We start from the raw sequence: 14,502 nt of genomic DNA on the forward strand, positions 1-14,502 counted from the left end.
CGGCCGGAGGTTGCTGCTTGAATAAAACTCATAATTTTGTTGTTTTTCTTTGCCAATGTGGTCTTTTTATTTCTTAAGTTGTCCATTTCAAACATGGGTTAACTCTCAAAAACAGCAATAAAACAGGATTAACTTCCTGGATTACAAAAAAATTAATTCAAACCATTCTTATTTCCTTTTTTTTCATGCGGTAGATAATTATGTGAACTTTTCTGACTGTGTCCTGTAGGTGATTTAAGTTGTTTTATGTAACAAGAACCAAAAATGAACACTTGTTTCAATTGCAATTTTTACCTTGTGTTTCAGGTCTTTTTTCTCTCCCTTTTCTGGTATCAGTTAATCTTGTTTTAGTTCTCCTTGTGTTGTTGTTCAGTTGTCATTTCTTGTGTGCTATTGCCATTCAATACCCTTATGCTCTTGTACATGTGTGTGTATTAGTTCAGTCTTGGTAAGTTCAGTGCTTCCTGCTTCAGTTCTCCCTCCCTTGTGATTATGTGCACTGCCCTAACGAGTTGCAGCTGTGTCTTGTTGTCACACCTGCGACTGATTGCCTCACCAGTATCTACTCTCTATGTTTCTCGATTGCTTTGTGTTTTAAGTGATCTTTTAATGCTTATTCCGTGTCCTTAGTTTAACCTTTTTAGTGACTTACTGGTCTTCAGTGTTTTTGGTTTTATGTATTTTGAAATAGACTGTTGTTTGATAGGAAGTTCTTAGTTTTTGCTGTTTGGACTTTTTGTCCATAAATCTGCAAGTCTGGATGTCTGTCATCTCTCTTCTTTTATTAAGCACATGACAAGTGCAGGTTTTTGACAAGTTTCCACCAAAAAAATAAATCCTTTTCTAAAATAATTTGACTGAAAGTCTCTGTAGAATCCTCAAATGCCACACATCTGATATCAAATTGAAGACACAGGCTGTTTCCGACACTGCCTTCTATACTAGCAGTACATACTGATTTGGCCAGAATTCAGTATGTAGTATGTAGAATATGAAAAAGAGCAAAATCTGCAGTATGCCAGAACTACCCAGATGTCAGACTGATTTGGGTAAATTTCTCAGTATGCATCGGACCAGTCTCCCATGCGTACTGTTTCCCACAATGCACAGTGCTAACGTTCTGCTTTTCTTTTTCTTCTTTTTTCTTCGTTTGGATGGGGTGGACTCAGTTTTTAGGTGCTGTGGAAATTATTGACTTCCATATGAACCACTTCAGCATACTGCAGAACAAATCCAACAGAGCAGTCAAACTACATACTAAATTCAAAAACAGTATGCAGTACTGCATACTGCATACATTTCTAGGTAGTATGTAGCAGCTTTTGCGTGCACTGCCCTAATGAGTTGCACCTGTGTCATGCTGTCGCACCTGCGACTGGTTGCCCCACCAGAATCTACTCTCTATGTTGTCTCCATTGCCCTGTGTACCAAGTGATCTTCTAGTCTTTATTCTGGGTACTTATTTTCAATTTTTTTGGGGAGTTTCTGGTCTTCAGTGTTTTGGTTTTGTGTATTTTGAAATAGACTGTTGTTTTAAAGAAAGTTCTTAATTTTTACTGTTCTTATTTTTTATAAACAAATCTGCAAGTATTTACGTTCGTCCTCTCTCTTCTTTTATAACACACATGACAGGTGTAGGTTATTGACAAGTTTCCACAACAAAATAAATACTTTTTTTTTTAGAATGACTTAAAGCTGTAGATCAGCATTTTCCATTGATGCCCCTAAATCATGGAATACCCTCCAAACAGACTTTAAAGTTGATATCAATTCCCTCTTTTGCAGAGTTTAAGACTGTGATCTCAGACCACTGTCTCAAACTGTATCTGTTTTAATTAATCTATTGTTTTGTGAATGATTGTGTTTGTCCTTTTTCCTAATGTTCCTTGAAAGCCACGTAGAATCCCCAAAGGACACATCTGATACCAAATTGAAGACACATTTTGGCTTTTAGAAGTGAAAACATCTCAAAAGAAATGTTCTTTCAGTTTTAACAATGACACTATTTATTGAGCTTCAAGCTCCTGTGAGGAACTGTTTGTGTTGATTTTGGCGCCCCCTGTAGACAGAACACAAACCTTTTATCTCTTTGATGATTTTTTCCTGTATGCGTGAAAGTTCTATTTTTTTTTTTGCTTTCCTTTAAGAGTCAAATTCATTACTCATTGAGAATTTTTACCAAAGAAAATATACAGTTGTATAATACCCCCCAGCGGGTATTCTTTTGCTCTTGAAGGTAATTTAGAGGCGTTCAAATTAATTTAGTGTGTTTCATAACACACCAAAAACTCTTTATAGTAGCTTTAAGTAAGGGTTCTCAGTGAGCAGCATCAGCAGTTGAAAATTCTGCTGGCTCTGGAAAGTTAAGTCAAACTGTCAAAATGGGTGAAGTTGTCCAGACGTATCCAGATTTTTTTATTGCATGTCAAGGAAACATTGTTTAATGTTGAAACGTATTCCCCAGGGTAGCATCTTTCATGTGCGTTGGTGTTTTCAGTTGCCCAGGTAAGGATATGAAACTGTTGTCATAAGCACAATATGATTCTGTCTCAAAATTAGCTCCAAACTCTGAGACATTTCCCAGTAGCACACTCAAAATGATCTTTTTAAAGGTGCTGAAAATGCGCTCTGTTTTTGGAGAAGACTGTCCGTTTGTTATTTCAGATGTTGCAGTGGACAGTGAGCACCCACACTCCTGTCCTGTCTCTTCTCAAGTTAACACTTTTGGACGTCTCTGGTTTACTCTCTTGGATTGCTTCTGCGGGGAGTATTTGCAGAGAATAGAGTCCCTGAGTGCAGTAAACACCCTCTTACTCTGTGCTCTCACACTCGTACTGAAGAGCGCCGCCTCAACACATTTGTTCCCAGCAGTGGTGATGATTGTCCTTATGTTACTCCGGCCCGTCTCCCCAAACACTCTGTGAGTTCAGCTCTCTGACCCTTGTTTCCAGCACCAACTCTGATTCTTTTTAAAGCAACAACAGACGGAGAGATGTTCCAAAGAACCTGTTTTTTCTTCCCTTTTTATTTGGTGTTTGAATTAAGAAAACACTGAGTCAAGGAACTCGGTGTAGCTCATTATTATCTCTGAAGATAAATTTAAGCACATCATTATAAATAATAGAGTGAGCAATTTGAGGCCAAAACTTGCCAACGTAAGCAGTCAGGTCAAAAAGATAACTATCGACTCTGGGTTCATATTAAACACAGTTTAACGGGCCTGCTGCATGACATTGTTGGGCTCAACAACACATCTTGTGGCGGAAAAGATAACAAAGATGTTTTAGGGGGAAAACTCAATACGCTCTACACTCAAATCTCAAAAGTACAGATCCCTGAATCCACAAAAAGACCTGCACAGTAATCCAGTTCCCCCCCTGCAGACCTCTCCGAGACAGTTTAACAGCATTAACCACAGACTCGAGAGCTCTTTTTCAGCAACAGGCGAGAAATGTCAGGATTTTTCCCTCCACTCTCCTTCCAGGCACGTCAGAGTTCCTTTTTCCTTTCTCTTCAAAGAGGCAAAGTCCCTTCTCCTCATGTTTTCAACTTGCCATATTCATCTCCTCCCAGTTTTCAGGGATGTCAAGAACCTCTCTTGCTCTTTTCTTAGAAAAAGTAGGCTACTCCAGCTCCTTATTGTCTGATTCCTTCAACAGGAAATGCTTTATCGAAACAGTCCCTCATGAAAGGTCAATATTTGTGAATGCCTGTCGCTAAACCTGCAACGCCACAAAGGATCCAGCTCCCAAAGAAACCAAATAACTCACATCCAAAGTACGGCACCATCATATCCGGATCCCAGCTCTTACGATTACAGTCGCCCCACATTGCCTCTTATGTCATCACGTCTTAATGTGTTGGCTTCAGGACTTATAATCACAAATATTTCATCATATCTAATGTTTCCAAAGCTTTTAGGCACCATTGAGATTTCTGTTGTACTTGTTCTGAGCAAAATGATGCATCTAAATAATTCATGCAGCACAGAATTTGGAAGAAGGGTGTGCAACCAAATCAGCTAAACTAAGCAGATCTGTTGTCAGGCTATGTTTAGAATGAAGATTTTTGGAACCCCCAATATAATAGCTTGATTGCAGCTTTTTAACAGAGGTTTATAGCAGAAGTTTGAAAAATGTAGTATTTTTATATGAAGCTGATGTGGAAATTATTTGGATCATCATCTTAAAATGCAGCCGAACCAAAAAAGTCTCCCTGCAGAGGAATTTGGAGTCTTAGTGTAAGAGGTTCTGTGTATATTTGTTAGGACAGTGGTTTTCAACCACTGTGCCATGGCACACTAGTGTGCCGTGACAGATCGTCAGGTGTGCCGTGGGACATTATCAAATTTCACTTAATTGAAAATTTAAATTATAATTTAAAAATAAAGTACACTTATGACCTTGTTCATTTAAGACAATAGAATTAATGATACACGCGAGAGGTGTGTGTGACAAGACGTAGGCGTACAACAGCGATGGATAAATATTCAAAAAGGAAAAATGAAAACTCCAAACTGGGCCCTGGACAAAATTGTAACCAGGATGAAGAGCATAATATGGGTGGTCTAAAAGGCAACTTTATGAGAAAAATGACAGCAGTGACTGCAAGACCTCTCAAAGCTAGCTACTTAGTAGCTGAACTCATAGCCAAATCGAAAAAAGCCACAAATTGTGGCAGACATTAATACCTGCAAAAGCTATTGTAAATAAGATGCTTTGCCCTGACACAGTTAAAGAAGTAGGCAAAGTCCCTCTCTCAGATAAATAGATTAATATATTGAGAGACTAAATGTGTCATTTTGAAAACCTTTTCGTTGGTGGTGTGTCTCAGGATTTTTTTTTATGTATGAATTGTGCCTTGGCTCAAAAAAGGTTGAAAAACACTGTGTTAGGACACAATACAAGTGTTTTGACAGGATGAATCTAATTTGCTTAACATTCGACTTTGGTAATAGTAGAAAAGTAAACAGTCAAACGTGAGAGAAAATTAGGGCTTTGATTAACATTCACAGCACAAAAGTGTGACACAATTGAAATGCTAGTGTGGCTCTGATAGGCAATGTCTCTGTAGAATGTTAGATTCAAATTTTAGTTTTCTTTTATATTGTCTTCTTGTTTTAAAACTAGGGATGTAAATTTCAAGTATTTTCCATGATCGATCTTTGGAAATGTTAACGATCAATTATCGATTAATCATAATATTATATAACCGATAATATTTAATAGCTACGGATCATATTGAGGCGTACAAAATGTTAAACTCTGAATAACAACGTGTGGAGCAGGTTTATAAAAATTACCTCCGCGGACATACAGTCATATAAAGTGAAGACTCAGACTACAACATGTGGATTTACTGCAACAAGAGAACTGAACTGAAACATATTTTAGACTCACAGTGTCCAGTTTTCTTTCTAGTCGTTCTTATTGAGAAAAATAAGCACGTGTAGCTGTCAGCCGGGAGCGCAACCTGGTCATAATAAGTCCAACGGCAGAGGAAAAAAAACGCTCATGGAGACATGGCGCACAGCCGCAGCCCCCAGCTGAGCGTCTCCGCTGTGCACATCACCTTTAGTCAGCTGATTCACATCGAAACATGCCATAAACCTAAAACACCTCAGTGATAGCTGAACGAAATATAAGACCACATGATGTTTGTTCCATGTAATAGAAAATCTAAACAAAAACATGTGTCTGAGTATGTTCTTAAAGGTGACATATTACACCCTTTTCATCAAAATATATTGGTCTAAGAGGTCCCCAAAACATGTCTTTAAAGTTTATGCTCAAAAAAACACTTTGAAATCAGATTTTGGCATGCCTGAAAAACCCTCTTCTTCAGCCCTGTTCAGAACGGTCTGTTTTTCCTCTGACCACACCCCCTAAGGAAGTGGATGTGCCCTCGGCTGTCCAGCACGTTAACCTAATGGTTACATGTTGGCTGAATAGACACACTGCTTACAGACCGCGCAACTTCAACCCTCTGAATTTGATCCAGAATCTGATCCTGACGGAGAGGCGCTTGCAGCAGGACCTTTCTAAAATAATTGGTCACAGATTTTCCATTTCTTGTTGTTTTATTTGTCAGTATGTAGACGTGTGTCTTGGTACACAGCCACTGACATGTAGCTATGTGGCTTTGCTAACTAGCGCTATTTATCCATGATAAATAAAAATCATCCACTAGATCTTCAATTCTGCAGACTTGGGGAGTAAAACCGACCTCTGCCAGAAAGACAGCAGGACCTTTCTTAACGATTAGTCACAGATTTTGTGTTTCTTGTTGTTTTATTTGTCAGTATGTCGACGTGTGTCGTGGTACACAGCTATGAACATGTAGCTATGTGGCTATGCTAACTAGCTCTAGCACTTATCCATGAAAAATAAAAATCATCCACTAGATCTTCAAATCTGCAGACGTGGGGAGTAAAACCGACCTTTGTGTTTATTAAGACAGCCTACAACTAGCATGCCTCCCTCCTAAGCTCCTTGTTAACACACGTGTGTGCAGGTAATGAAAAACAGAGGAGGGGTTGAGTATTATTTTATACAGTCTATGGGCTGAACAAGCTCCGAGCTCTGACTTCCGTACAGACCAGATATTGTTGTGACGTAACAAAAACACGGAAGTCTGAAACGACTGGTTTCAGCACACATTTACAGAAAGGTGGAGAAATCAGAACAGGGGCAGAATGGATTTTTTTCATTCTCGGGGGGTCTGTAGACATGCCAGGGAAACATATTTCAGGTAGAGAACCATTAAAAAGTCGATTTTGCATGATATGTCACCTTTAACAATCAATCATTCAATACTTGATTAATTGTTAACATCCATAATTAAAATGTGGATGTATTTTGAGATGGATGTCTGTCTTTGGGGCGGTTTCTCTTGTTGTCTATGCACTTGGTACCCCTTACTGAAAAAGGGCTTAGCAAATAAAGTTATCATCATGATTAATATCTGAAAAAGCTTCCATTATCATTTGACTGGTGCCTTATCGAGTCTCTCAAAATGATATAACAAAAAGTATAAGAATGTCGAGTTAATCATCCAACATTTGTGTTACTTTTTTTTGGGGGGGGGGGTTACATGTCTTTAAAGCTTCTTTTTTTCATTTACTGAAATAGACTGAAATGAATGCCTCTGTATGCAAATAAGAACATCAGTTCAAGGATTGATCATTTTTGTTAAGTTAAATTTAATTCATTCATTTGAAAATGAAGCAGGATGAGATTCAATTATTTTTTTCAATTAGCAAAAAGATGATAGGTATTGTTTTGTCCTCAGGGGGCGCCAGTATAAATACAAAGGAACGTTCCTTACTGGAGCTTTAATAAATTAAGTCTGTCTGTATAATTTCGCGTTACATTTAATGTTAAGAGTTCTGCATTAGCCTGAATAACTCAAGAACTACTGTGGTGTGTTTTTTCTAAACACAAGACAAAATGATACATTTGGAAAATTGTTGTACACAGACCCTCCTCAGACTCTGAGAAACTTTTATTGATTCCTCTATTTCTTCTTTTGTCCACAGAGTGAGAACAGCATTTTTTTTGGCCTCTCCACTTTATTTGGTACTTTTATTTTCAAGCACCTCTTCACAGCTGCACTGCACTCAGGGACCTCCATGACTCACGTAAGCTTTCTTCTATGGCACATAAATATATTTATCTGTTGCTGGCAGGTTTTATTGGGACACTTTTATATCGTATCAATAATAGATAAACACAGGGCCTCTCCATGTAACAACTGGGCAGTAGATGTGCTATTTTTCCTGCACTGGGTTCAATATTTTACAGGCAACCTTTGGGGCATCCAATAAAAACGGAAAAATTAGTATGGGAGAAATATTTTGTTGTTGTGACCTTCAAGGATTTGACATAAGAAACTATGCTTTAAACAGTAAGCTTAGCTGTATCACACGATAAAGCATGTATTATACTATATGTACTGTATGCGGGTATCTTCAATGCCTTTCAAAGTTTGGTGTGAGTGTTGTCTAATCTTTTGCCTTCATGTAGAACAGGGGTTGCCAAAGTGTGGGTCGGGACCAAGCGTGCCGGATACGGCCCTGGTGGTGAGGCTTTCAGCAGTGTGACTGCCCCCTGGTGGCTGGCTGCAGTATAGGTAAAAAAATCTGACTCCCCCATTCATTTGAATAGGGGAGCAGTCAAACTTTAAAAAATAAATACACGTCGTACGAATGTTTCTCACATCCGTATGCTGTAGTTATATGTAGTTATTATTTGACTGTTTTGTGTCCAAGGCCTCTTTTTTCTGAAAAGTTTATTTTTCGTTAGTTATTAGAGTTTAAAAAACGGGGTTTTACTTCCGGGTTTCCTTTGATTCACAGCCGCCGTAGAACGAAACTTCAAAGGACACACAGCGTCTTATGACGTTACGCTGTAGGGCGGAGCTTATTACAAAGGCTTCACAGGCTCTGGTTGCACAATGGCTGCGCCCAGGAGAGGGATTTTTTGGAACTGTACAACGGGAAGAGGCAGAGCAATGCTGTCTATTTTTATTTACAGTCTATGGTTAGGACCCCCTGGGGGGGCGCAAGACAAAAATGGGGGGGTTGTGAGTTGTCTTCCAGAATGTTTTTATTTTTTTAAATTATCTAAAATTAGTAAATTTTACTGGTTACAGTAAAAAACATCAACAAAAATAGCAGCTAAACTTGAAATAAAACCTTGAAAATAGAAAATGTAATGAGTTTTCTGCCTTTCTTTTTGCCAGATGACTCCTAAGTATAGGGTCAGTGAACAGTTAATTATCAAAAGCATGAGTAGCAGTAGGTTAATTCATAACGGCACAGTAAACACAGCCACATGCTCATATAGGTAGGCTAATTTTCTCCAGACTAGCTAAATGAAGACACATTAAATCACTTTGAGGGACAGTGGGGGTCATGAGTCTTTGGCATCTATATTTTGGGAGTCGTGGGCTGAAAAGTTTGGGAACCCCTGATGCAGAACATTGTTTAAGGTTAAGAGGAGATAACCAGACCAATTTATCCACCCTTCTCTAAACACACAGATTTGTTTTCAGAACAATAGTTTTACCTGATTTTTCTGCAGGGATACTCAATTATTTATTTTTATCCGCAGGCGAGGAAGAAAGGACTCCTTTGCCAAATTATGAAAATTGGCTTAAAAGTGGATTGAAGCAAAAAAAGAAACAGATCCAGAAATGAAACCATGAGGTTATCTTAACTGCCTGCATGTGTACAGATATTTTGGCTAATTCCAGTTAATGAAGTGGTGTAAAACTTCCAGCTCACCAGAGTTCTCAAAGTCCTTGTAAGAGGAGACCCAGGACTCAGACATCCCCAGCAGCGTGTTCTCCATGATCTGGATGTCGGTGATGGGACAGTTGCACTGGGGATACTCGTCCGCGCACTGACAGATGCACTGGTTGTCATGGCACACATACTCCCCCTCTCCGTTGCACATGATGTAGCTCAGAGCTGACTGGACAAATTTCTCCTGCAGGTACTCTGGGAAAATGACCTGGAGACCTGAAAGAGAGAGAAATGGGAGTTTTTTTAGTCCCACTTAATAGGTTAAAGAACACGATGTTGGAAACACACTCCAATCATGGCTCAGTTTTGTTTCATGTTGTAAATAAGAGAAGCTATTAACGCGGGAGGAGATCAGAAATGTGCAGACATAATTAACAGAACAAAGAACCTGATTTAACTGAAGTTCAGAACAAATCTCAGAAAATTAATCAGAAAGATCCTCAGGAAGCCAAACCATACAAAGTGAGGTGAGTAGTGTTTTCATTAATATATAAGGGGTAAGAATTGAATCTCATCATGTAAACAAGAAGTGAGCAGGATGAGGAGAGTGGTGGTGAAACAGCTCACTGCCCTTCAAAGACTGCTCTGTGTTATAAACATTCATTTATCTTATAAAGGATGTGCTTCAAAGCTCCACTGCCTTCAGCTGGGGCCGCTGCAGGTCAACCATGATGTGTCAGTGAACTACAGTGATTGGTGCCTGTGTTGTTTGGGTTTATTTAGCACAGAATTTGCTCCCCTTTTCAATGCATTTTATAGTGTGTTGCATGCGCTTTATTGTGTGTAAGTATCAGCATTTGTGTTTGCCTGTGGTTTTCATACCCGGCTTGGCAGCATTCGGCTAATTATACACTAATGGCAATGGCTGAATTTGTAATCCAGAGGCCAATTTGGGGCTCAAGCTAAAGTACCACTTCACTCTCACTCTGACAAGGTATTTATAATTTTTAGACTCAGAGCCAATCCATATCTCACCCTGGGGATCTCATCGAATTGAAGCCTGGACAGCTAACAGTAAAGGCTTTCTCTTCACTCTAGGCTGAGGGAAAATAAATCCCTCGCTCTGCAAGCCACTGGATTGGAAAAAGAAACTAAATAGATTTTTCCTCCTCATATGAAACAGCATCTTGGTGAGGCGATATTTTCTTAATAGGTTTTACTTGAGCACAAACAGAGCTTCAGCAGAAAAATATGCAACCAGGAACCAGAACGTAACATGTTATTGAATGATGAATGATTGCATTATTTTTCCCCGCTCACGTATTATTGTCACCTTTTGGGCGAAGAAAGGAATCCATTTATGCAAAATCAACATAATGTATCTGAAATGGAAGGGAAGGTAAGCATATAATTCCGTATTGTATACATGAATCACTTTCAGGGTGTTGTCATGGACTCAAATGGTCCCTCTCATTATGCATGGGGTAATTAATGCTACTTCTTTCCACCCACAGCATACACTTAACTGAGAAACTGTGGGTAATTGAGAAGCAAATTAAGGACTTAATATGAGGCAAGATTTGGCTCTGAAACATGGGATGACTTCATCATGGTGAAAGCCTTTGAAGAAAATGAGCATATAGTGTGTTTGCTTGACTTTGCAGCAACATACAGATCCATATATCAGTAATTACAGCCATCTATCAGCCACGGCAGGATTTCACAGACTTGCTTTGACTATGTTGCAATGCAAGTTGTGTGCTTGAGTCATTTCTTATGTTATTGCTGGAGCACATACGCATTGCAAAAAAGTTCAATAAAGTGAAATGTTAAACGAAGTGCACATATATAGTGCCTTCTATTCTTACAAACACTTGAGGTGTTTTTCCACTGCCTCACACACACACACACACACACACACACATTCACACTAATAGTGCCACACAAGGCCACGAATCAGCGAATCAATAACCCTCTGTTGAATGATTCACTTTCTCGCCCAAGGACACTTCAACATATTGACAGCAGGATCTGAGGATCAAACCAGCTCCTGATTGGTGGGCAACCCGCTCTACCTCTGAGCCATAGCTGCCTCAATTTTTTTTTTGGAAGGTTAGTTCTGGGAAACCTTGTTAAAAAAAAAGCTCTGGATTATGATCCAGGATCAAAAAATATGCTTTACTAGTAGATAAAAAAGTGGACCCTGGATTTCTCAAAGCAGATTGATATTTTTAGCAAAAATACGAGCTCCAAAATGTTACATTTAAGCTTAATTCTAAGACTTAAAGTGTAGAAATGATTGAAAAATGTCATTGACAGTGATTAACTTGGTATTCCAAGAAGATTACATGCATTATTTGCTACATTTACACTAATCTGCTTGTTATTGTAGCAGATATGCTACAACAAAACTACTGATAAAACTACAGGAGGATTACTGCCACAATATTTCTTTGGTATCAACTCCAATAATCAAATCAGTAACAAGGCCTCTGCTTGGTGGAATTTTAGGAACACAGCCTCCAGTCACGAACAACTCAGCCCATGGGACCATGGGTTGTTATCTTAAAAATAGTACGAGATAATCAGAACAATTTGGGTCCATTTTGGGCCCAAAACACCCCTTCTGACCAAAGTCAGCAAAGGTCCAAATTATTGATGGTTACAAGGATCATCTTGTCAGATTGATCTGTGGTGTGAGGGATGTTAAGAGTACTTTCCCTGCTCTGTTTTCGGAAGTCAGGGCTGCACCCATTTGAAATCATAAATATTAAACAGGTTCAATATTTATTAGCAGATATCCTGTTATGTGGGGGGAACCCAAAGGACAGCCTAGCAAACACTCTGTGGAATGATAGCCAAGTAGGAAGCAATCTGACTGAAAAAGTAAGCACGACAACTGAAGCCATGGTGATGGTAGTTAACGCAAAGCAGAAAGGTAGATGGACTTTGGAATTGGAGGACCAAGTTGTTAATTTGTGGCAATAACAGCGAGTCCTGAAGAACACACTACAATTGATCTGTGAAGGAGGGGAGTGGAAGAGAAGCGTCCGCCTTGTTTGTTTACTCTTAAGTCATGTTTGACAGCGATAGATTTTCCAGGACTGTGGTTGCTGATGAATGGAATCTGTTTGCGTGTGGTGTGCTGTGCTGGTCATCTCATTACCCTCCATACACCACAAGAACAAAACAGCTAAATTACGTGTCGTCAAGTGTGGGGTCCCTCACATTTTCAACCGTTGCTGGCACAGAAAATCGATCACTTGAAGACTTTGCATACTAGATATATTGTTGTTGATCTACAGCCTAGAAAAAAACCCAAAACAGTAGTTCCAGGGTAGATTTGGAAGCATACAAAAGAGATAAGGTGCATTTCGACCACTTTACCCTGAAGTAAAAGGTTCTGTCCCCCCCATTGTTATCTGCAATTCGACCGCAGATTGTGCAAATCAGGCCAGTGACGCATGGACGAAATAAAAAGTAAATGCACTACACCATAAGACCAGTAGAGGGCAGTAGGCCAAAGATGAATGCCATTCATCACAGATGACACCACAGAAGAAGACGGACCAGTAGGTATCACATCAGTTAGCCTCTTAGCATGGAATAGACTCAGCTGGCGCTGTTTTAGATGGTGCTTTATTTCATCACAGATGGATTCACTGAATCAACACGTGAGAGGAGATAAGCGCAAGTAGCAAAGAAGTTTCAACACGGCTTTAAAATCCTTTTAACTCAAAAAGCTGTGACAGAGCTCACCACTGTTTTGGTTTAAACAGCGCCCCTGTTAACTGCCGACTTTCAGCCGGATGCATCCCTCATAAACGTCTTTAGACGATCATTAAATAATTATCTGATGAGGATATTGAATCTTAAAACTCCCTATGTGTTTCAACAGCTGTGTAAACTCCACAACCACTGTTACATTCAGCTGAAGGTCTCCAGTTTACAGGGTCACTTTTAAAACCGTAACACCGGGAGAGACACATCGCAGTGGGTTGAGAGAAGACTACTATTACAAGCTGCTAAATCACAGCTTCTTCTTTTAAAAAGTACACACACATACAAAAAAGACCGGTCGAAACGCACGTAGTTCAGGGGTAGAGTCCCTAGTTCCTGGGTAAAGTTCCTCCTGTCGAAAAACGCCAATACAACATCCTGCAGGGATTAATGTCTTGTGATAATGTTTCTATCTAACCATGCAAAAATCAAACTGCTTTGATGGCAAACACCCATTCTTCTTTCAGGCTATCAGAAGGTTCCCTCGTCAGAACCGCAGCCCATCGGTAATAAAGGGAACAGACGGAGGGAGGAAGTGGATGGAGGGTGTAAAGGGGGATGGATGGATCATGCCTGACCACAAAAGAGTTGGGTTGCACGGGGGGCTTTCTCTCCATCAGGCCTGTCTGCGGCCCCTGGATCCAATATTCATTTAGCTTGATGTATTCCTGGGCTTGAAACTTTAATGTGATTTGTGGGAGAATCCAGATGGCAAGTTCACGGATCAACGCTGCTCACTGACAGTGCTGGTGCCAGCGGCCGGGTGCACAATAACGCCGAGTGCCTCAGCCCTCCCTCCCTCTTTTACTTCTTCTTCTTCAGTACATCATACCCCCGAGTTCTTTTCAACGCACACACATTTGGGTTGTCTGATATCAATGTGTGGTTACAGGGAGATTGCAGAAGAAATCGTTCGGGATGCTGCTGACATCCAGATCAGCACTATCACTCTTGCGATCTCTTGTTTTCTGCTCTTCTCTTTTCTTCTCTTTCTCTACACAGCTCTTCTGTCTTACCTCATTACTCTCGCTTCTACCCCCGCAACACTCGCGCACATGCCCCTTGACTCGTCCTCGCCGTCTTCCTCTGGCTCTCGTTCACTCCATCAATCACTCTCCTCATTCCGGCATTTCTTCACCTCTCCTGCTCTCCTCTACGTTTTCCTTGCACCCGCACACATCCAAATATTGGAGATTTCATGTCTTGTCCTCCCACTCCCGGTGTAGGAATGATGTCATGCCATAAAAAGTGAATCCATCAACATTTGTTAGGTGCGGTGGAGGGAATGAGTCAGAGAATTGGAAGCCCCTCAGGCCAGAAACGAAACAAATCAGAGTGAAAACAATTATCTTTGTGGCTTTGTTGTGTTAGCGGGCTAACATGTGGAGTGATTTGGCCATAAAGCTGCAGTTACTTTGGCTTTGAGGCAGGTATATGTTGAGGGAAACATGGTGTATTGGAATGAGGAGTTGCAC

General features: G+C 40.0%; 1 protein-coding gene across 2 annotated transcripts in view; it reads right to left on the bottom strand.

Annotated features, from left to right (window-relative positions):
* Positions 1–14,502, bottom strand: part of brinp1 (bone morphogenetic protein/retinoic acid inducible neural-specific 1) — a 184,775-nt gene that overhangs the window by 11,767 nt on the left and 158,506 nt on the right. Inside the window, exon 1 of one of the 2 annotated variants that reach the window (XR_004634922.1) lies at positions 295–591. Coding sequence is in view for 1 of the 2 variants with exons in the window: in XM_034709655.1 (XP_034565546.1) it covers positions 9,287–9,523 (237 nt within the window). In the remaining variant the exon portion in view is untranslated. Of the gene's footprint in view, positions 1–294; positions 592–9,286; positions 9,524–14,502 lie in introns of those variants that run through there. The other variant, XM_034709655.1, reaches the window with a different exon arrangement.

The sequence above is a fragment of the Notolabrus celidotus genome, chromosome 19 (genome assembly GCF_009762535.1).
Source record: "Notolabrus celidotus isolate fNotCel1 chromosome 19, fNotCel1.pri, whole genome shotgun sequence".
NCBI lineage: Eukaryota > Metazoa > Chordata > Actinopteri > Labriformes > Labridae > Notolabrus > Notolabrus celidotus.